A 20,692-nucleotide genomic window follows, 5' to 3' on the forward strand; every position below is an offset into this window, starting at 1 on the left:
GGCTGACCGTGCTGCCCCTCTGCAGGGCTTGCTCATAGCACCCAGCAGCCCGTCTTGATTCCTCTTGTCTCCAACAAGTCACATCTTTCCAGCTGGCCTCTAAGTTCCTCGAGGCCTGGAGACTTGATGCCTGTTTGGATGTGAGGGTAGGAAGAGGCAGATTTGAGTGGTGTCAAGGAGAGCTCCCTGCCCAAATGCCATCTGCCACCATGTTTACCCTCCACCCTGGTCCCTGGTCCCTCACTCCTTCGGGTCTGACAGCCACCAGTGCAGAGCCACCAGTGAAAGTATAAGGCCTTGCTGGGGAGATTCTCGCTGGAAATAGGTGATCGGGGGTTGGGAGCCAGAGAGTAAAGGAGGGAGAAAGGGGACAAGGAAGGGAAATGGGTGAGCAAAGATGCATGAGGATTTTTGCAACTTTCTTGCCACTCTTTTTCTTGTATCTTCCACTTTTTTGACCTCATGACACATGTAGAGTAAAAGCTCCTGGACAGACTCACCAGAGGACAGAAATAGTGTTTTTGAGGTAGGAGTGAAAGGTACTGTAGTGGAGAAGAGTTGGAGTCAGGCGACCCAGTGCGAGTCCTACTGTGTGGCCTGAGCAGACCCAGCGCCCTCTCTGCGCCTCCTGGCTCCACCCTTCAGTGTACTGGCTGGATGGGGTGCTCTTTGGGGGTTCCTGCAGTCTCAGCCTCTGAGGGCTCAGTGTGGACAGTGAGGTGGGAAGGGAGCCTGTCTCCGGCCGGCCAGGCGTGGCTGTGTTTAACCTGCCTTGGGTGATACCAGGCCTGCTGAGTCACGCAAAATAGCCCCAGAGGAAGATGTTGACGGCCAGCAGGAGGACGGCGTTGATGTTGCAGACGCTTCTCCAGAGCGGCTCCTCCTCGATGCTGGTCAGTTTCTGCTCCAGCGCGGCCTTCTCTGCAGGGCTCAGTGCTTGCTCCGGGGCCCACGACAGCCCGCAGAGCCAGCCCCAGAGCAGCTGTCCCCAGGACCTGCGTGGGGCTGAGGGACAGAAGTCAGAGGGCAGGAAGGCAGGGGGGCGGCAGGGCGAGCTTGGAGAAAGGAGATGATGAGAGAGCAGGGCCGGGACAGAGATGGTGAAAAACCCAAGAAAGGAATGAGGCACACGGAAGGGGGCAGAGGAAGGGGGAGCAGTCAGCTTAGCCCGGGTGCAAGCCGCAGGCTGGGCGCTGAGCTGGGGCGCCATGCTGAACCCCCAAACCGTCATCTAGCGGAAGCATCCCCGTGTTGCAGGGAGAGGGGTGTTAAGGGGCGAGGATAACGAACACAGTTCAACCCAGTTCGGAGCGCGTGCCCCGCCTGAGGACCGAGCGGCTCAGCGTGAGGAAGCGCACTTCACAGTGATATAAACCAAATCCTTGTGCTTTACCAGTAATGAGGGCAATATTTCAGCTCTCATCTGCCTTACTCGTTTAATAGCCATCTGGGAAGGAGGAGGGGTGATATTTAGGGGACTCCCTTAGAGACCCCATCCCCAGTGACCCCCCAGATGGGGTCTTTGGGACCCATGACCTGGTGTCCGCCCCCACTGCTCCCCCCATGTACCCTCAGCCTACCTGCAGGCTGTTCCTGGCCGTGCCTGGGGTTCTCTGTCCCTCCGGCCCCTGTAGGACCCTCCCCAGATGGCACGTCCGCTGTCCCTGCTGTGCTCTCCCGCGCCTCCCTCTTCAGCTCAGAGTGAGGGCCGTGCCGTGTCCACCACGTCAGGCGAGCGAGCTGGAGGAGAGCAAATAGCCTTGGCTCAGGGACCTTTGGAAGGAAGTCGGGCTGTAGAAAGAGAGGACACCCCTTCCTGGGAGGCCGGCAGAGCAGCGAGGAGAACAAGGAAGGAGCACAGGGCTGGAGGACGAGGCCTGCCTCTGAGGCCCGACTGCCCCGTCCTTGGAAAATCTGAATTCCCTGCACCTGTTCCATACAGGGCTCGTGCCGGGGGCCGAAAACACCGCGGGTCAGGCTGGGCCCCTGACCTCCTGCAGCTCACGGGCAGGGAGAAGCAAGGCCGGACACAGGGAGGCAGGCGGCCCACAGCAGCAGCTCCCGAGGTCAGGCTGAGAAGCTGAGACTACTTGAAGCTACTAGGCCGTGGAGAGTCACCGCACGCAGGAAGCAGAGGGAAGAGGCTCAGTTCTGGGCTTTAGGAAGATCTCTCGGAGTGAACTGATGAGATCCAGCCTGGAGACAGTTGCAAAAGTGGAACCAGAAAAAATGAGCATTTGAGGTCACGGGGTGGGGGGCAGCCCCAAGGTTGAGGAGTGAGATCTGCAGGCCGTGGTGACTGACTGGAAGCAGCCACCGTGGCTCTCAGGGCTGCCCTGGACCTTCAGATGGGTAGCGGGGCCCCTCATGGAGCTCGAGCCGGCAGGAGGACGACTGGGCTTGGTGATGGCGGGAGTGAGAGAGAGAGAGAGAGAAAGCCTGGGGGCGGGGGCGTGGTCATTCACACACACACACACACACACACACACACAGCAGGAGCTTGAAGAGCCCGGAGGGCCTCACAGCGGAGACGTCCACGGATCCCTACGGAACAATGATATTTAAGGGGCAGGAAGAAAATCCCATGAAGATGACAGAGGAGCAGCCAGAAGGGTAGAAAAATATACAGTGAGCAGAAGAGAGGTCTCCAAGACGCAGGATGTGGGCAGTAGTGTCTGGTTCTCTTCAGAGTTCGCTTGAGATGAAGATGGAGAAGTGACCAGTAACAAGGTTGTTGGGAATGTTGGTGTGAGCAATGCCGGAGGGCACTGGGACACCAGGCCGACTCAGCGGGTTAAGGAGTAGATGAGGGGGAAGTGGAGGCTGGCGATGGACACCACTCTTCACAAAGTTTGCTGCTGAGGGTCAGAGAGGGAGACAATTGTACCTGGAGGAGAACGGGAGCCAGGGAGGGGATTTTTAACTGGGAAGGACTTCAGTGTGGGAATGAGACAGCAGACAATGGGGACGCTGAAGGATCAAGCGGTGGGGGGAGACCATTTCAGGGGTGAGCCCCTGGGGAAGTCAGTCTCTTGGTTTACCTGTGAATACACTGCTTGTTTGTAGGAATTCGTGACACTAAGGGTATAGGTCATTTTGCGAACTCTAAAGGTAAGGAGTGTTATTAATTATTTCCACCCAGTGTTCCAAGGACCAACTTCTGGCATGGGCTCTCTTACGGGCTGAATACTGTTCCCCCCAATTTCATATGTTGAAATCCTACCCACCCCCCACTTCAGAGTGTAACTGTATTTGGAGAGAGGGTCTTTAAAGAGGTGATTAAGGTTAAATGAGGTCTGATGAGTGGGCCCTAAGGACACCAATATGACTGGTGCCCTTAGAAGAGGAGATTTGGACACAGACAGGCACAGGGGAAAGACCACGTGAAGACAGAGAGAAGATGGCCATCTATGAGCTAAGGAGAGAGGCCTCAGAGGAAGCAACCTGACCAACCCCTTGACTCCTGGCCTCCAGACCTGCGAGGAAATAAATTCCTGTCATTTAAGCCACTCACCCTGTTGTACTTTGTTATGGCAGCCTGAGCAAAGTAATACCCTTCTGCTCTAAAGAAAAAAGCTTTCAAAAGACTGAGCATCAGTGTCTGAGGACTGGTAAATCCATCAGCGTGGGAGCGGTGAGGGCCTCAAATCGAGCTCTTACTCTGCTAGACTGTTTCTTTTCTCATAAACCTGTTTCTTCAAGGTCCAACTCAAGTGACATTGTCGGGGAGCCTCCCCCTCCCCCCAGGGGTGACTACCTCTCCTCTGCCCTCGGCTGCACCCTTTGAGCTTGGGCCTTCTGTACCTTCTCTTGGGAGAGTAACTGCTGGTGTTGGGGTCTTCCTCCCCGCCCCCCCCACCCCTGCTCCCCACGGGCAGCTGCTGGCAGGGACCATTCATCTTTGTAAGCCCAGTACAGTGCCTGGCACAGAGTAGGTGCCCGCTGAGTCATTTTCCAATTGAATGAATTACTTTTCACTTGGGAATTAACAGCCCAAGGAGCTCACCGTCCCCAGCCATCTGTGATCTCAACTCAGCGGAGTAAGAGTCAATGGTGGAAGTCCAGGCACTGTGGGTAGGGGAACACTTGGGGGCGGGCCTCGTTCTGAACACTCCACTTGCCTTTTCCTCAGGGATGGGGGCTGTGCAGAGGCTGACAGTGACGATGACGATGGCCGTGAGCCCACAGAGGAGGAGTGCAAAGTAGAGGTAGTGGAAGTCTTTCAGCACGGCCGGCCTCGGGTCTGCCTCCCCACAGGCTGGGGCTGGGTACGAGAACTCCAGGGTCATGCGCAGAAGCCCCACTGCCAGGCCAAATATGAGGCCCCAAAAGGCTCCCTGCGGAGAGAGGGCAGTCCAGGGGTGGGATCCAGCGGGGAAACCCCAGGAAGCTAAAAGCCACGGTTTGGTTTGTCACCGCGTTTGCAAGTCTGCCTGAGTAAGTTCCCCATGAATGCCGAGGCTTTGTCTTAACCTAAAGGCAGGCAGAGCGGTTTATTGGAAAAGGCACGGGTTCCAGAGTCAGGCTAGGCTCCACTGCAGAACAATGACTGAAGCAGTGACTCGACCTCACTCACATGCAATGATAAGCAAATTAATAAGTACTTAGGGTAGGTGCTGAATATTCAACTAGAATGGAATTTGCTTTTATAATCAGCAGGGAAAGCCAGGATCTTCCTCCCCAGCTTTCTGTTATGATAAACCAGAAATCAGAATTAGAACGCCTCCTTTTTTATTTTTAAAGAAAAGCTCTGGCACGTCCTATATCTTCTCTGTAGCACTGTTGGACCCTAACCTCTACCTGTTCCCCAAGTATAAGAAGGCTTATATTTTCAAAAATTCTGGAATGAATAGAATCCTCCAGAATTCAACCGAGTCCTGCCGTGCAGTCTAGTTATCAGCAGGGGGACTCGAGCTCTGCAAACAGTAGACCCAGCAGAGGCCTGGCTTAACTACTCCATTGGGGAGGGGCTTCTATGATCTCCCTTACGATGACCCTGGGCTCTCACGTGGCCCCTGTACAATCACGTCCATGATGCTCCTTACCTCCCCAAGGTACAGCCAGCAATTTGGGCCTGTCTTTTCTAGGCTAACCTGGGGAGTGACCAAGGTTACCCTCCTGGTACCTCCCAGGGTCTGTTACATTTCCGTGCAGTTTCATAAGTGGCACATGTGCAGGCACCCCTGTAAGCTCACACCTTGTTTCATCATCATCTTTGCTGTTATTTTGCCGACATGTAGAGCCCTACTGTGTTAGAGAGCTTCCCGTCTGCTTGGGCTTTTACACACACTGTTCCTCATGTCGGGAAGACTCTTTCCTCTCCCATTAATCATTCAGATCTCAGCTCACAAGTCCCTTTGTGACCCCCCCCCTCCCAGGCGTCCCATAGGTTATGTGTTCCTGCTCTTTGCTCTCATGGCAGCTATCATACTTTGCTCTTATTGCATATCGAAACCTCTTTCCTCCCGCTGGCCCAGTGATGGCAGACCTATGTGAACTTTGTAAACCATTGCATCCCTGGAGCCTCCCTAGTGGGATTGATTAATGTTTGCTGAGTGAATGAATAAATCTAGACCTGATGCTATGGGTGGGGAGACGGAAGCCTGGAGGGGGCAAGTCCAGGTTATGGACAGACTAGCTCTCCTGACCCTCTGGTGTTCTGGGAGAGACAGATGCACTGCTGCACTCACAGGCTCTGTGACCCTCTTGCAGAAGATGGCCAGCAGGAAGAGGGCAGTGATGGGTGGGGCCAGGTAGCTTGTGACAGACTGGATGTAGTCGAAGAGCTGCCCGCTGTTGGAGCTTTGGATGATGGGGACCCAGAGGATGCTGATGACGACGAGGAACACCACAAACACTCTGCCAGGAGAGAACAGGGCACTGTGAAGAGCGCTCAGAGCGGCATGGCAGGGGGGCAGGTGAAGGTGATGTACGGGAACCAGGAAGGGAGAAAGGAGGGGAACGTGTGGTTGCTGAATCAGAGAAGACAGGATCACAAATGCAAAGATTCCAGAAAGTTAGACTCTTAAAATCCCAGAATATCAGAATTACAGAATCCAGAAAACCCAAAATTTTAAAAATCCCTTTGAAAGTGTGTAGCCCATCTGCTTTCGGAAAGAAATCCATTCATTTCCCCTTCGCCACCCACCTGAGTAAATGGCCCCTGGTTGAAAAACTTTTCTTGGGTGTGTTAGGTGCAATGATGCATATTGCCAGGAGATGGTGCCCAAACCTCACTGACTGATGCAATCAGGTGCAGTAAGACTTGGCAGGTGAGCAAAGAGATAAAAGGATTCTGCACACCTGTCCTCTTCTCTCCTTTCCCTCCCATTTTCTCTCTCTCAGGCCACACTAGAGCAGCAGCTAAACTGCAGGAGCTACCTGCCGTTCACTCCCCTCTTAGCCCCCACCTCTTTGTACAATCTGTCCTGCGCTCAGATCCTTTGATGGTCAGTCCCTGTGCATAGGGCTGGGATGCACAGATGAGCGGGCCGTAGGGATCCATGGCAGCCGTGGGCAGAAGGCATTGTGATGCAAGGAACAGTGAATGCAAAGGCAGGGAGATGGAAAAGAGCAAGTTATCTAAACTCAAGTAGAGAATGAACACTTTAGTCCAGAAACCTGAGTTACAGAGCCTTAAATTATGAAGCAAAGATTTCAGAAAGGGCCTCTTAACTTTGTGCAAACTATAAATGCCCAACCCAGGGAGAAAAAGAAAAAATAGCCACCAAGTTATATTTTGAAAGGCATGAAATGAATACCTATGAGGTAAAGTTCAAAATTTTCAGCTGAGTGTTCAAAGCCCTGCATCCTTTGGAGACAACCTTCCTATGAACACCTCCATCGATGTGGGCCCCTCACTGCATTACATGTTTCTGATTTTCTCATTAAACTGTGTGCACCCTCAGGGCAGGACCATATAAGTCCATATAAGTCGCCCCTGTGTCAGCAGCACAAAGGTATGATGCAGGACGCGTGCTCGGGGTGAGACTGAAGGAGTCTTTCTGTTATCCGGGGATGACATCAAGAGCTGGTCTGGAAGACATTGGGGATGAGCTGCTTGCTAACTTCTTTCCATCTATACAGTTCCTCTTTCACTGAGTCAATGCTTTGTCAGCTTCTCTCATTTACCCTCTTGATCAGTTCCAAGATAAAATTGAACAGGCAGGGAAGAGATTTTTTTTCTCCTTATTCTGGAGGGAGGGGAGTGGTCCAGAGCTGGGGAGGAACTCACCTGAGGTCCTGTAGAAAGTTGGCGCAAGGAACCAGGGGCTCTGACTGCCAGTGCAGGGCCCAGACCCAACCGCATCTCCTTCGGGTAACCAAGGGCAGGGAGGAGAGGGGAGAGGGGTTTTGCCTACAGGGAGGGGGTGCTCCGGAAGGATGGGCCAGCGCACCTGCCCACCACCATCAGCTCCTGCTCTGTTGCCTGTCTGCGGAAGTGCTGCCACACGTCAATGGCAAACAGGGTACTGCTGCTGTTGAAGATGGAGGTGAGTGAGCTCATGAGGGCGGCCATGATCACTGCGATCATCAGGCCCCGCAGACCTGGGGAGAGATGAGGTCTCTGTGGGCAGCTGGCCCGTTAAGGCCAGCTCTGCCAGCAACCATGGAGGCTGCCAGCATCCAGCAGAATCACGAGTTTAGGGGAGGGAAAGGGATGGGGACGGTGTTGAATGAGGTGCCCAACCAGGAATCCTGGAGACCCATAGCACTAGAGGCCGGGTTCTGGTCACACTCTACCTCTGCCTCCCCCTGTGGCCTTGGCTGAGTCATCCGTCCTCCCTGAGCCTCCGTTCCCTCATCTGCACTATTAAGGGATGTGAGACTAGCTGATCTTTAAGGTTCTCTGCAGACTGGACATCTCGGTCTGGGTTTTAAACCTTGTAGACACTTGGTTAGTGGGCCCTGGTAGGGAGGAGGGTGACTATTAATTATTGAGTGGTTTTTTTCAGCGTTTTGAACCTTTTTCAATGATGCTATGAGACCAGGCTAAAGCCCCAGCTTGGGAGGCAGAATCCCTGGAACTTTTTGAAGGTTTTATTTTAATTAATTAATTATTTATTTTAATTTTTAATACAAATTTTAAAGGTTACTTTCCATTTTCAGTTACTACAACACGTTGGCCATATTCCCCGTTTTCTACAGTACATCTCTGAGCCTGTCTTACACCCAATAATTTGTGCCTCTCGGTCCCCCACCCCAATGTCCTCCCCCTCCAGGAACCACTAGTTCCTTCCCTATATCTGAGTCTGCTTCTTTTTTTGTAATATTCACTAATTTGTTGGGTTTTTTAGAGTCCACATATAAGTGATATTATATAGTATTTGTCTTTCTCTGTCTGACTTATTTCATTTAACATAATGCCCTCCAAGTCCATCCACGTTGCTGCAAATAGCAAAATTTCATTCTTTTTATGGCTGAGTAATATTCCATTGTGTATATATACACCATCTTTATTCATTCATCTGTTGACGGACACTTAGGTTACTTCCATATCTTGGCAATTATAAATAGTGCTGCTATAAACATTGGGGTGCGTGTATCTTTTTGAATTAGTGTTTTTGGGTTTTTTAATATATACTCACAGGAGTGGCATTGCTGGGTCTTATGGTAGCTATACTTTTAGTTTTTTGAGAAACCTCCATACTGTTTTCCACAGGCAGAAGCCATGGGTTTGTTTCCTGGTTCTGCAAGGAACTAGCTGTGTGATCTTTGGACTAGTCCTGACCCTTTCTGGGCCTGTTTTCAACCTGTAACAAGGGAGGGTGGGGCCCACTGGTATCTCAAGTCTCTATGATTCTGATGAGGAAGCATCTAGAAACACAACTCCCTGGCCAGCCCCACCTCAGTCCTCTTTCCCCTCAGTCCAAATATTTAACCACCTCCTGCATGGCTCCCTGGATGACTCAAAGTGTCCCAAATCTAGGCCAGCATCTTCCTCTGGGGCCCCTGCTTCTTCCTTTGGTTAATGATATGTTTCTGGTCTCTAACAAGACACCTCCAAGTTATTCTGGACCCCTTCCTCTGCCTCCCTCCTACCCCACCTCCCTCAGCCAGTCCCTCTGTGGCTGCTCTGTCATAACTGGGCCTCCACCACCATCTCCACTATTTCTTTGATTCATTTCTTGTTCCACTGGAGGGAGGGAATAACTCAATTTCCCTCCATAAACCTGCCTTTCTTTCTATGTCCCCAGTCTCAATATCATTGTAAACTCAAGACCTGCAAGCCCTGTTTGGATCCCTCTGTCTTTCTTGTCCCTCAAACACAATCAGTCATTAAGTCCCGCCAATTCTATCTCACAAATATCATCTAAACCCTTTCTGTCCATCCCTAAAGACACTGACCTGGTCCAAGCCACCACTACTGCCTTGACCACTGAAAATCCCTCAGGATCTATCTCCCTGCCTCCCCCTAAGCTGAACGCTCCATGCAGAGTGATCCTTCTAAAGCACACATCCAATCATGCACGCTGGCCTGAAACCCCCAGTGACCCTCCACTGCCCTCAGAGTAAAGGTCACGCTGCACAGTGGGGCATGGCCACCAAGTCCTCCCCACGAAGGTGGTCTTCATTCCTGCTGCCTCTGAGCCCACACTGGCGACTTTCAGTTCAGACTTGACACTCTCTCATACCTGGGCCTTTGCACATACGGGCCCTCATCCCCGGAACGACATTTCCCACGCCCCTCCGCCTTTGTCTGCCTAAGATGTTCCCCGGCACTCAGCTCCATTTCCTCTCCTCTGGGAAACCTTCCTCCACATTCCTCCAAAGTGGGTCAGGTGCCTCCTTAGGGCTCCCTCAGCCCCACCGAGTCCCCACACTGGTCCCACTGTATTGTACCTTCTGCTTGGGTACCCTGCAGACTGCGTTGAGCTCGAGAGCAGGGGCCTGCCTTTAATCTCTGTATGTCCGGAGCCAGGGTACAGAGTAGTGCCCTACAGATGCTTGTGAAAGGTGTGTGTGTGTGTGTGTGTGTGTGTGTGTGTGTGTATTAGAAACGGGGGTGCGGAGGTGAATGTTTTCATTCTCTCTTCCCATCTACGACCATCCTAATGCAATCCCTCTTGGGCTGGAAAGCTGGTGTGCAGCGTGGTGTGGGGGATGGGACTTACCCATGGGCATGAGCGCCATGACCAGCTTGGGGTAGGCAATGTTGGAGCATCCCACGCGGGCCCCGCAGATTCTTTGGCAGATGTCAGGGTCCACGCAGCCCACTTCATCTGCGGAAGAAGTGATGGCAGTCAGAGCTAAACCATCCCGTGCCTTCTCTGGCTGGCCCAGTACCTGCTTTCTGACCCCATAGGGAAGTGTTCACGGGTGAGTGGCGGGAGTCAGCGTCTAGAGGGTCAAAGGGCAGGTGGAGGTTGGGTCCTGGGATTTCAGAGTGTCTGGTAGACTTCTCAACCACATACTACCCTGCAAAACCTGATAGACCCCTCTGGGTTTTAGGCCTTATATCTTAATAAAAGGCAAATATCCTTGCAAGGCACCATGAATGCCTCAATTGGTCTTTCCTTTATAGAGAGAAAGCAGGATGTTAAAATGACATTCAGATACAAATTTCTTCTACTGATACACATACTGTATGTTTGGCCCACAAAGCCTAACGAACTTACTATGTGTTCTTTTTTTATATATAAATTTATTTATTTAGTTAGTTTTGGCTGCGTTGGGTCTTCGTTGCTGCGCGCAGGCTTTCTTTTTAGTTGCGGGTGAGCAGGGGCTAATCTTCGTTGCGGTGCGTGAGCGTCTCGTTGTGGTGGCTTCTCCTGTTGCGGAGCACGGACTCTAGGCGCGTGGGCTTCAGTAGTTGTGGCACGCGGGCTCAGTAGCTGTGGCTCACGGGCTCAGTAATTGTGGCGCATGGGCTTAGTTGCTCGGTGGCATGTGGGGTCTTCCCAGACCAGGGCTCGAACCCGTGTCCCCTGCATTGGCAGGTGGATTCTTAACCACTGCGCAGCCAGGGAAGCCCTTACTATGTGTTCTTAATAGAAAGTGTGTGGCCCTTGCTCTGGGCCAACTTTGCCCGGAGGGAGACTAGCTCTTACCTGGGTACAGGGCCCGGCTGATCATGCCAGGCATGACGATAAAGAACATGGGAAGGATCTTCAGGTAGCCCCCCAGCACGGAGCCCCCCTTGGCGTGGGACAGACTCTTGGCGGAGAGAGACCTCTGCACAATGACCTGAAAAGACAGCAGCGCAGGAGCGCCAGTCGGGCCTGCTCGGGTTCCGCTCGGCTCCTGCGAGCCCCAGCGTGGGGACGGTGCCCCATACCTGTTCCCGAACCAGTCCCAGCCCTCTGTGCATCCACATGCCCAGTTTGCCCTCAGGAGCCACCCCAGTTTGTGGTGGGCTGGGCCAAGCTCGGTTAGGGCATCACCTGGTCGGTGCACCAGCACCACGTGGCCAGCACCGTGAGCCCGAAAATGAGGCCTGGCCAAGGGATGTCCCCGCTCACAGGGTCCCGGAGCATGTGGAAGGCGTCGGGCCGGGGGAGGTGACAGGTGGTGTTGGGGACTGTGACATTAGGGATGGCCTGCCTGTACCTCTGCTCCAGGCCTGGGTACCAGCCCACCTCTTGAAAGCCTGCAGGGAGAGACCACTGCGAGTGAAACAGCCCTGAGGCCCCACTGGGTCTGTCGCATGCCCCAGCTCGCTGGATCCCAGTCATGTGTGGGACCCCTGAGCTCGGAACTCGTATGGGACTTGGGAATGAGAGGTGGAGTGGCACTCAGGCTCAAGAGCCCTGTTGTGGAGTAGAGAGAATCCTGCTGTTGGGTGCCCTGGCCTGGAGCCGGAACATGGCTCTGTGCTCTGCAAAGTTCTGATCAGACCGTGGTGGTGACAGCCAGAGAGAGATCAGAGAGGAGTTGACAGGGGAGGGTGGGATGTATTCAGGACTCTTCCTTACCCAGAAACATGAGGACCAGGGCTCCCCCCACCATGATCACCGTCTGCAGAGTGTCTGTGTAGATCACGGCCGTGAGGCCCCCTGGGGACCCAAGGAGAGGGGTCATCAGCACCAGCAGGGGTTCCTCTCAGGGTGCCCGCCCTGTGCTGGGCCGCACTGGGGAGACCAGAGAACACATGGAGCCCTCAGCGGATGGGCTCTGGCCACTGCCTTCCCCGCCCCTCGTGCTCCATGGGCCCGCCCAGAAGGCAGAGGCTGGTACAGCCACAGGCCCTCAGGTCCCTCTCCTTCTGTCCCGACGGCCTCTGGCTGTTGTTTGGTAATATCCCAAGTCTTTTCCTTTCCTGTGCTGTTAGCTCCACCGGGAGGCCTGCCTCCCTCCCCACCCCAATGCCCATTTAAGCTCCCCCATCTTTCCAGGCCACCTCAGCCAGGAGGAAGTCTGCCGGAGCCTGTGTCCCGGGAGCCCAGGCCTCTGTGAGGGGCTCTGCAGGAGACGGGAGAAGGCATGCTTGTGGCTCTTGTCTGGAGTAGCCCGTGGTGACTCTAGTCCGGGTCACAGTCCCCCAACCTCCACCCTATTCCCTGCTGTTGGTCTTCCTCTGTATCTCCTTCCCTGGCTCTCTCTCGGGATGGCTCTGTTTCCTCCTGTTTCTGCCCTTCCTGTCTCCCCTTTTCTCTTTCCCACGTGCACAGTGTCTGTGATGCACTGAGTCTTTCCGCCTTTTCCTCTGACTCTGCATCTCTGTCTGCCTTTCTCTTTGTTCCCTCCAGTTTCTCTTTCTCACTCTCCCGGTCAGTTTTCACTCTGTCCTCCCTGGACCTCTGTGTCCCTGTCATCCGGCGCTTCCCTCTCCACCTGTCCCTGTCTCTGCTCCTGGCACCTGCACCCGACGTGACCTCCCCTCGGCCCTACCTGTGATGGTATAGACGGCCGTCACCACCAGCAGGATCACAGTGGAGAGGTAAAGGTTCCAGCCCAAAGCCATCTGGATGAAGAGGGCTCCAGAGAAGATGTCAGTCTGCAGAGACAGCGACCCAGGAGTCCAGGTCACCCAAGGCCCTCTGTGTGGTCACCAGTGTACGTCACCTTCCTGCTCAGCAATACCAGGTTCTGTCGGCCCTCATGGTGTGATGAAGATGAGCCTTACGTGCTGTGCTCAGGAGGATGGGCTTGGCCTACAAACACTGAGGAGCCGTGGAGACTGTAAAGCAGAGGAGCACCGCGGACAACTCTGAGCCTGAGAACCGTGTGATCTGGCAGCACTGCCAAGGTCATGTGCTGGCGGGGAAGGGGTGAAGTGGCACACTGAGGAAGTGAGACAGGAGCTGGGGTCGGGGGGTGGGGGGAAGAGACCACTGGGGGAGAAGGTGGGAACCTAGGGGGTCCCTGACGGCTCCCTGAAGGAGCACTGACCCACTCAGCTGCCAGATGGGCCCGCGGCTGACCTGACGGGCAGGCGCCCCAGTGCAGATGACACAGGTCCTGGATACCCACATGTTTGGGTTTATTGGAGGACTTGGGGTCGCAGCCTTTGCCTGAGCTGATTTAGGGTTATTTACAAGCATTGATGGAACAAGAAGCTGTAATATTTCCAGCCCTGGACCAACCTGAATGCTTCAGTTCCCTTCAGGGCATGCTTGCTGGTCCCTTTACATGAGTGTTTTGTGACCCATGACAAGGACTACTACGTGACAAAGCCTCAGGAGGCCTCAGCTGGGCCACAGAACCCAAACGTTAGTTCCAGCCCCAGAGCTAGTGCTCTGTGTGGACCTGGGCAAATCGTTTGACCTGGGTCTGTCTTCTGAGTTTAGGTCAACAGAGGAAGAATAGGCCCTTTCTAATGGTAACATTCTAGGCAATTAATGCTCTGTGCTGAATGAAGCCTTAATTAATGGGAAGATAAATGAGTGAACGAATTCTAGATTGTGACTTCTTTGGATAGAGGGACTCTCATTCACTCAACAAACATTTATCATTCATCTCTAATTACCCTACTGCTGAGGGGGAGCATGTGAGGAAGGGGTGTGGATTTTTTTTGGGGGGGGGTACATGGGCCTCTCACTGTTGTGGCCTCTCCCGTTGCGGAGCACAGGCTCAGGACGTGCAGGCTCAGTGACCATGGCTCACGGGCCCAGCCGCTCCACGGCATGTGGGATCTTCCCGGACCGGGGCACGAACCCGTGTCCCCTGCATCGGCAGGTGGACTCCCAGCCACTGAGCCACCAGGGAAGCCCAGGGGTGTGGATTTATCCTCCCTTTCTATTATCCTTCCTCTTCTAACCATCCATGCATTCATCCATCCATCCAGCCAGCCAGCAACAGGCTGTGCCCTCTCCTAAGCATTTTCAGAGAGACATGATGGCCACACGGGAGCAGGTACTCACTGAAATCTTGGTGAAGATGTAGAGGATGAGAGAAAGGACAGACATATACACCTGGATCCTCTGGCCCCCGAATCGCTTCTTCAGGTACTGTGGCATTGTGACCACACCGGCTGCGATGTACACGGGGACGAAGATCCAGCCGAGGGCCAGAAGCAGCCAGGTTGCCTGGGAGGGTGGGGAGAAAAAGGGATCCATGTTCTAGATGCAGATGGAGGGGTGGTCTGTGCAGAGGAGAGGCCTGGGCAGGGAGGTAAGGGACCAGAGGCCTGATCTCAGTCCTGTGTGACCTCTGATGAGGTCCTCCAGGCTTTGGTTTCCTCATCTGTAAAATGGGTTCTCGATTCACCATGCATCTTCCCCAAGCACCTCTGAGGTTCCTCTTAGCACTAAAGCCGGGGATGGGGTGGGGTGGGGTGGGTTAAGACCCCCTTTATCCATGAGAATCCTCCAGGCCAACTTCCTTACATTCCACTCAAAGCCACCCACAGCAAGGCCTCCAGCGGCCCCTGTCCCAGCCAGGCCGATGAACAGACCGCTGCCCACATTGCTGGACATCAGAGATGCTCCGATCTGCAAGGCACAAGTGGGGCCAAGGGTCAGAGGTCAGCTTTCATTTGAATCGATCTGTAGTCAGGACTATGGGCTTCAGAATCCGGGAAAGAGGCAGAGAGAGAGCAGAACCTGAACTCAGGGAACGTGAGATCAGAGGGAGGAGATGCAGTGGGGGAGCAATGAGAAGAGGAATGGAACTGCTATTTATTAGGCACTTACTGTATACCAGGCAATGTGCTAGGCATTTTATAGGCACTAATACACTTAATCTCCACAGATATTTGGAGGGGTGGGTATTAATCTTTCCACTTTACAGAGGAAGGAGTTAATGTTAGGAGAAATGAAGTCACTGGCTCCAGGCCACCCAGTGAGGGAGAGGCAAAGTGGAAAAGAACAAAAGCCATGGGAAGCAGCGTCCATGTAGGGAGGATAAAGCTCTGCTCTGGGGCCATGGATCTAAGGGCCTCCAGAGAGAAGGAAGCTGAAGGGAGAAGGGGAGTCCCCCACGAGAGGGATGGGGGAGGCCCTCTGCCACCCCGTTCCGGCAGGTCCCAGGGCAGGGCCAGGCAGTGGGAGGAGCCACGGGGTTGAGCACAGCCCAGGCCACGCCCCCAGTTAATTTTTCTCCAGGAGGCAGCTAACTACTCTGAGGCAACAGGAGGCAATGCCAGTTACATAGATGATGTCCACAGTCACAGCCGTCAGTACTTGAACGGCATGGCCAAGTGCCTGCTTCTGTTCTAAATATATTAACTCACCAACTCCTCACGACAACCCCATGAGGAAAGTTCTGCCATTATCCCCATTCTACTCGGGGAAACTGAGGCACTGGCAAATAACTCGCTCAAGTTCCAGAACTGATAAGTGAGAGTCGAAATGAGGGTTGTGACTCTGGCCACCTGCCTCCTGTAACCACTGCTTGATGGGTGCTAGGTCTTAGTAAGCCTCCATTAGCGTTATCTGTTGTTGTTAGATGGGAGCTGGAGGGGAAGAGCCAGTCTTGTACCCTGTGTCACCTTAATAAAATTGTGGGGCTGGGCAGTAGAAAGTGAGAAGAAGGGAAAAGCACCGGGACGTTCAGAGACGAGGCGGCACAGTGCAAAGGCACAGAGATAACGATCGGCCTGATGTTCCTGCGGACTTTCAGCCACCCCTCCGCCCCCGCGTGCACACAACACGTACACACACACTCCCTCCCTCTCTTAGGGGGTCCTGGGGATGCTGCAGGCTGGGCTGGGTCACTCAGTCACAGCAGAGAGCACTGGGCCTCCTACTGTGGGAGGAAAGGCTCCCCAGGCTGCTCTCGAGGACCCTGCCCAGGGCTCCCAGTGCCTCACTCAAGGAGCCATCAACAAGGTCGGCAGGGGACCCCACGGGCCCCTCTGAGACGGGGATGCTGCTGCGCCTTCTGCTGTCAGCCCCCAACCACACTCCCCTCGGGCCACAGGGAGGGGAACGAGGCACCTTTCAGGACTGGCTGAGTAGGGAAGCGCGCAAAGCTATCGGACGGTCATCACAGACACCAGACGCACACATCCCAGCGGGGCAGTGGGACTGAGAGTCCCTTACCTGCAGCTGGTTCTGCCCCGGCCTTGGGCTGAAGCTGCTCTCAGTGTAGGCGGCTCAGCTCACAGCCCCGTCCCCCTGACGAGGGCACCACCACATCCTGGTGTTGCAGCCACTGCGCCACCAGGGAAGCCCTGTCATGCTACTTTTGTCCTCGCCTCTCCCTGTCCCAGACACCTGAACCTTCCAGAGAGCCCTGCAGGCTTCCTGGGTTCCTCTGCTCTTTGGTGAGCCTGTCGCCAGCGGTGGGCAGCAAGGGTGGCGAGAACAAAGACAGGGTTGTGCAGAGGGCCGGTGGTGTGTGGGTGCGTGTGCATGTGTACACACACACACCACATGTGAGGTGTGCGTGCCTGGGCTTGTGCCAGCTTCAGGGGCCCCTGGGGCTGAGGACTCCGCTGTTAGTTTGGAAGCAGGCCTCACCTTCCTCCGTCCTATTTCAGGAAGAGGAAGTTAGCTTTGAGGACCAAAAGGAACAAGTGGGGAGGCCTGAGGGGCAGGACTGGGATTCAAAAGATCAGGTCCTGTGGGGGTGGGATTTTACCTCTAGGATTTCCCTCACTTAACTGCTCTTCAGTATTTATGTGTCACTTTCCCAAGAAAATCTTTCCTAATCCCACTTCCACTGTCTGGAGGTTAGAGGCCTCCCCCAGACATTCACAGGCCCCATGCTGCCCTCCAGCTCGACAGCCATCAGGTTGTTTATGAGTCTGTCTACCCCGCTCAGCCTTGAGCTCCTCTGGGACGGGAACACTCTGCGTGGGCTCTGTAGGTCCAGTGTCCGGCGTGGGACCCACACTTAGGAGGCGCCCAGGGCACGCAGGTCCCAGCTGTGGGTTTGGAAGGTCTCTCAGGTTGCCTGGTGCCTCTGGACCAGAGAGAAGGAGCCCAGAGCCAGGAACCCCCTTGGGGGCTGTAGCCTTGGTCCAGGCAGGAGTAGGTGAGGTGGGAGCTGGGAGATGGGGGGAGGGGCGGGAGGAGGGTCGACTCACTGGCCACCAGCTTATGGACCTTCCCGCCAGGAAGTAGCCGCCAATGGTCCCTCGGCTGGCACGGATGGACGACTGGAAAGGAAATGGCAAGAGTGAGGATTTCCCGAGCCTCCCCCAGGCTCTGCCCTCTGCCCCAGATTCCCTGCCCCTCGAGGCAGGCACTGTGGGAACACAGGGGGTGGGAACTGAGGCTGAAGCGTTCACCATCTTTAAGCTACGTGGCTTTGGGGGTGTCAGCTCCCCTCTCTGGGCCTCCCTGCTCATCACCCAGGGCTGGTGTGAAGAGCAAAGGAGCTAATGGTGCGTGTGTGTGTGTGTGTGTGTGTGTGTGTGTGTGTGAGTGAAACGCCCTCATGAATGTACGGTGCTGTTCATGAGCACAGATTATTGCCATTGTGCACTCTTGTGTCCTATCCTGCTCCCCTGTCCCCGTCCAAACGTAGCTTTAGGAAATGAGTTGGGGTCTCATCCTCAGGCTACCGTGGCAGGGAGACTGCCTTGTCCCCTCCGCCCAGCCGGACTCCCACTCGGGGGACTGGGAGGTTGCAAAGCACTCGGGCCCCAGACAGAGGCAGGACTCTTCTGGGGGCCGTCTCCTGCTCCGGCCTGATGTCAGACCACACCACTGAGGTCCACCCATGACCCTGGAGCAAACCCTCTCCTGCACTGGGAGGTGGTCAGTAGTGGCCTATTTGAGGAATTACTCTGAAGACTGAAAGGGGGTGAGGAAGGAAAGAACTTTCTCTCGGATGCAGGGGGTGAGTACAGGGCAGCGGGTTAAAGCCCTTATTGGATGCCGAAGCCAGGCATCTGATTGGGTCTGCAGACAAGAGAAATACCTGAAGGAGGGGGAGGGAGAGGGAAGTTGAAAGAAGCTTCTCTTCCCCCAAGAGAAAGTGACAGATTAGTCACTAGGGCATGACTTGTGTGCAGGGCTTGCTGCTTGTCAAGCCTTTGCTTGGACTTTCCTGTGCCACCTCTGGTCCTTGGGGAGGACAGATGAACAGAAACAGTTTACGTTACAGGTGAGGAAACGGAGGTCCCCTAATGGGAAGCAACTTGTCCAGAGTCACAGGGGAGTTTCTGCTTTTCATGGCTGTCCACCTCCCAGGAGCCAGCGAGCCTCTGTTTGCCCATCTCTTCCTCACACACCCTGGGAAGCAGGGACAGTTCATCCCACTTTACAGATGGGGAGACTGAGGCCAGAGATGGTTCTTGACCTCGCCGCAGCCTCATAAGTGGCCACCTGGGGCTCAGATCACTCTGTGCCTCACAGTGGAGTCTGAAGGCGCTGGCATTTCCCTCGAATGCTGCAGAGATAACGGCGGTCATTTATTGCTGCAGGCTGTGTGCTGGGCGTTGTGCCAGATCCTTAAATGTGTCACGCTCCTAAATGGTCAGGGTCGCTTTACCTCATAGACCTTTATACTCTCATTGCCCAGATAAGAAAACTAAGGCTCCGTATGTTCCCAGGGCCATGCGGCCCTACCTGTTGGAGTTGACATCTGAACTCAGAGCTCCCCGACCTCCAAGCCTGGCGCCCGTCCAGGGCATTGAGGCTCTGGTGAGCAGTGGAGAACAGAAGCATGTTGGGATTCGCCTGGCTCCCTTCCCGTGAGACGCGCAGCCCAGCTCCTTTAGAAAGCACTGCTCCTTGCCAAGGCACCATCTGGTGGAAGGTGTAGTGGGTCCAGGAGTCAAGCATTCGCATAGCTGGGGATGCTGGCATGTGGAAGAGGGCAGGAATGGGATGCGGGGAGGCCAGGGATGCATGGGGCCAAAGGAGCAGATGCACAGGGACAGGGAGTCGGGCGGGAGATGGGGCCTCGCTGTGTGAGCTCTGCCAGGTCATACCCCTCTCTGGGCCTCAGTTGCCCATCTCTAAAAGGGAGGGTTTGGAGAGGATGATCCCTTAAGGTCCTTCCACATCAGCCCCTGTGCTTCCTGGACACGCCTTCCTTCTGCCCACCCCTGCCCCCAGCTCCATGACCAGCCATCGAAGAGAGCCTGCCTTTGCCTCCCCTGCCCACCCCCAACCTCCGCGCTACTCACCCAGATCCCCACGCCAATGACAAAGACAAAGTAGACGACCAGGACCGCAATGTCGTAGGCATGCAGGCTGCCTCCAGGACCCGGTGCTGAGCGTGGAACTGTCGCAGTGCTGACCCCATTTCCCGAAGCTCCAGGCCCCATTGCTGCCGGCTCCACGCTCATCTACTAGTCAGTCACCACCAGGCTGGACTTTGAGGCACTCCTGGTTTCATTCCTTTCCTTTAATGATTAAACAGCCCCAAGCGCCACTGGCCAATGAGAAAGCTCTGAGCCCCACTGGCACATAAAGTCCTGGCCCGCCTTTTCCCCTTACTGCCAGCTCCGTCTTCTGCAGGCCTCCCTCCCTTTCCCTGACCCCACTACACACACAGTTGCACGCTCACACACACATGCACATGTACAAGTGCACGCGTGCACGCTCCCATCCCGGAGAGGAGCAGGAACAGGAGGGAGAGAAGAAGGAAAGGAGCAGAGTCCTGGCAGCCTGGACTGGGAGGGACTTCAGAGTCAAGGCGCTCGAGCTCCTGCTTGTGTGGAGGAGAGACTGAGGCCCAGGGAGGAGAGGGATGCAGGGAAGTAAAGGCAGAGCTGGGCCTGTAGTCGGGGTTTTTGTTTTTTTTTTTTTGCGGTACGCAGGCCTCTCACTGTTGTGGCCTCTCCCGTTGTGGAGCACAGCCTCCGGCCGCGCAGGCTCAGCGGCCATGGCTCACGGGCCCAGCCACTCCGTGGCATGTGGGATCTTCCCGGACCGGGGCACGAACCCATATCCCCTGCATCGGCAGGCGGACTCTCAACCACTGCGCCACCAGGGAAGCCCGGGACATTTTCTGTCTCAGTTTTGGCTGAGGTCAAATGGGTGAGGACAATATAACAGGTGCCTAGTACCCTTACCCCAATTCTAAAAGTGAGTCAGGACACTCAGGGAGCCATGCCACAGAGGCCGTGGCAATGGCTAAGCCCAGGGCCCCTGCTGCCCCAGCTGACCCCGTAGGTATTGAACACTCGCCCTGAAATCTCAGTTGCCTGGCTGCTCTCGGCCAGTGACTGAGCCCAGCTAATGCCGTGCATGCCCTTTCCTGCAGGACATGTGGCTCACATAACGGGCATTTTTGGCTGGAGGACACTCCTTGGACCAGCCGAAACTTTCTTAGTACTGCACTAGATCCCCGTGGCGATTGCTTTACAAAAAGTTGTTGGAGTGACCTGGCGACCCCTCTTCTTCCCCAT

The 20,692-nt window shown here is 54.9% G+C and overlaps 1 protein-coding gene across 1 annotated transcript; it reads right to left on the reverse strand.

The window, feature by feature from the left end:
* Window positions 1–783: 783 nt before the first annotated feature.
* Window positions 784–19,642, reverse strand: SLC5A9 (solute carrier family 5 member 9). Its single transcript, XM_022575638.2, has 14 exons — window positions 19,466–19,642; window positions 17,414–17,485; window positions 14,769–14,873; window positions 14,304–14,468; window positions 12,832–12,937; window positions 11,916–11,996; window positions 11,385–11,590; window positions 11,052–11,187; window positions 10,116–10,223; window positions 7,398–7,548; window positions 5,691–5,859; window positions 4,122–4,337; window positions 1,581–1,740; window positions 784–1,005 (listed from the first exon to the last, which is right to left on the reverse strand). The coding sequence occupies exons 1-14, from the start codon at window positions 19,625–19,627 to the stop codon at window positions 797–799; spliced, it is 2,046 nt and encodes a 681-aa protein (XP_022431346.1). The 5' UTR covers window positions 19,628–19,642; the 3' UTR covers window positions 784–796.
* Window positions 19,643–20,692: the final 1,050 nt, after the last annotated feature.

The sequence above is a fragment of the Delphinapterus leucas genome, chromosome 1 (assembly GCF_059928025.1).
Source record: "Delphinapterus leucas isolate spDelLeu-1000000601 "Yukka" chromosome 1, BTC_Dleu_Yukka2, whole genome shotgun sequence".
Lineage (NCBI taxonomy): Eukaryota > Metazoa > Chordata > Mammalia > Artiodactyla > Monodontidae > Delphinapterus > Delphinapterus leucas.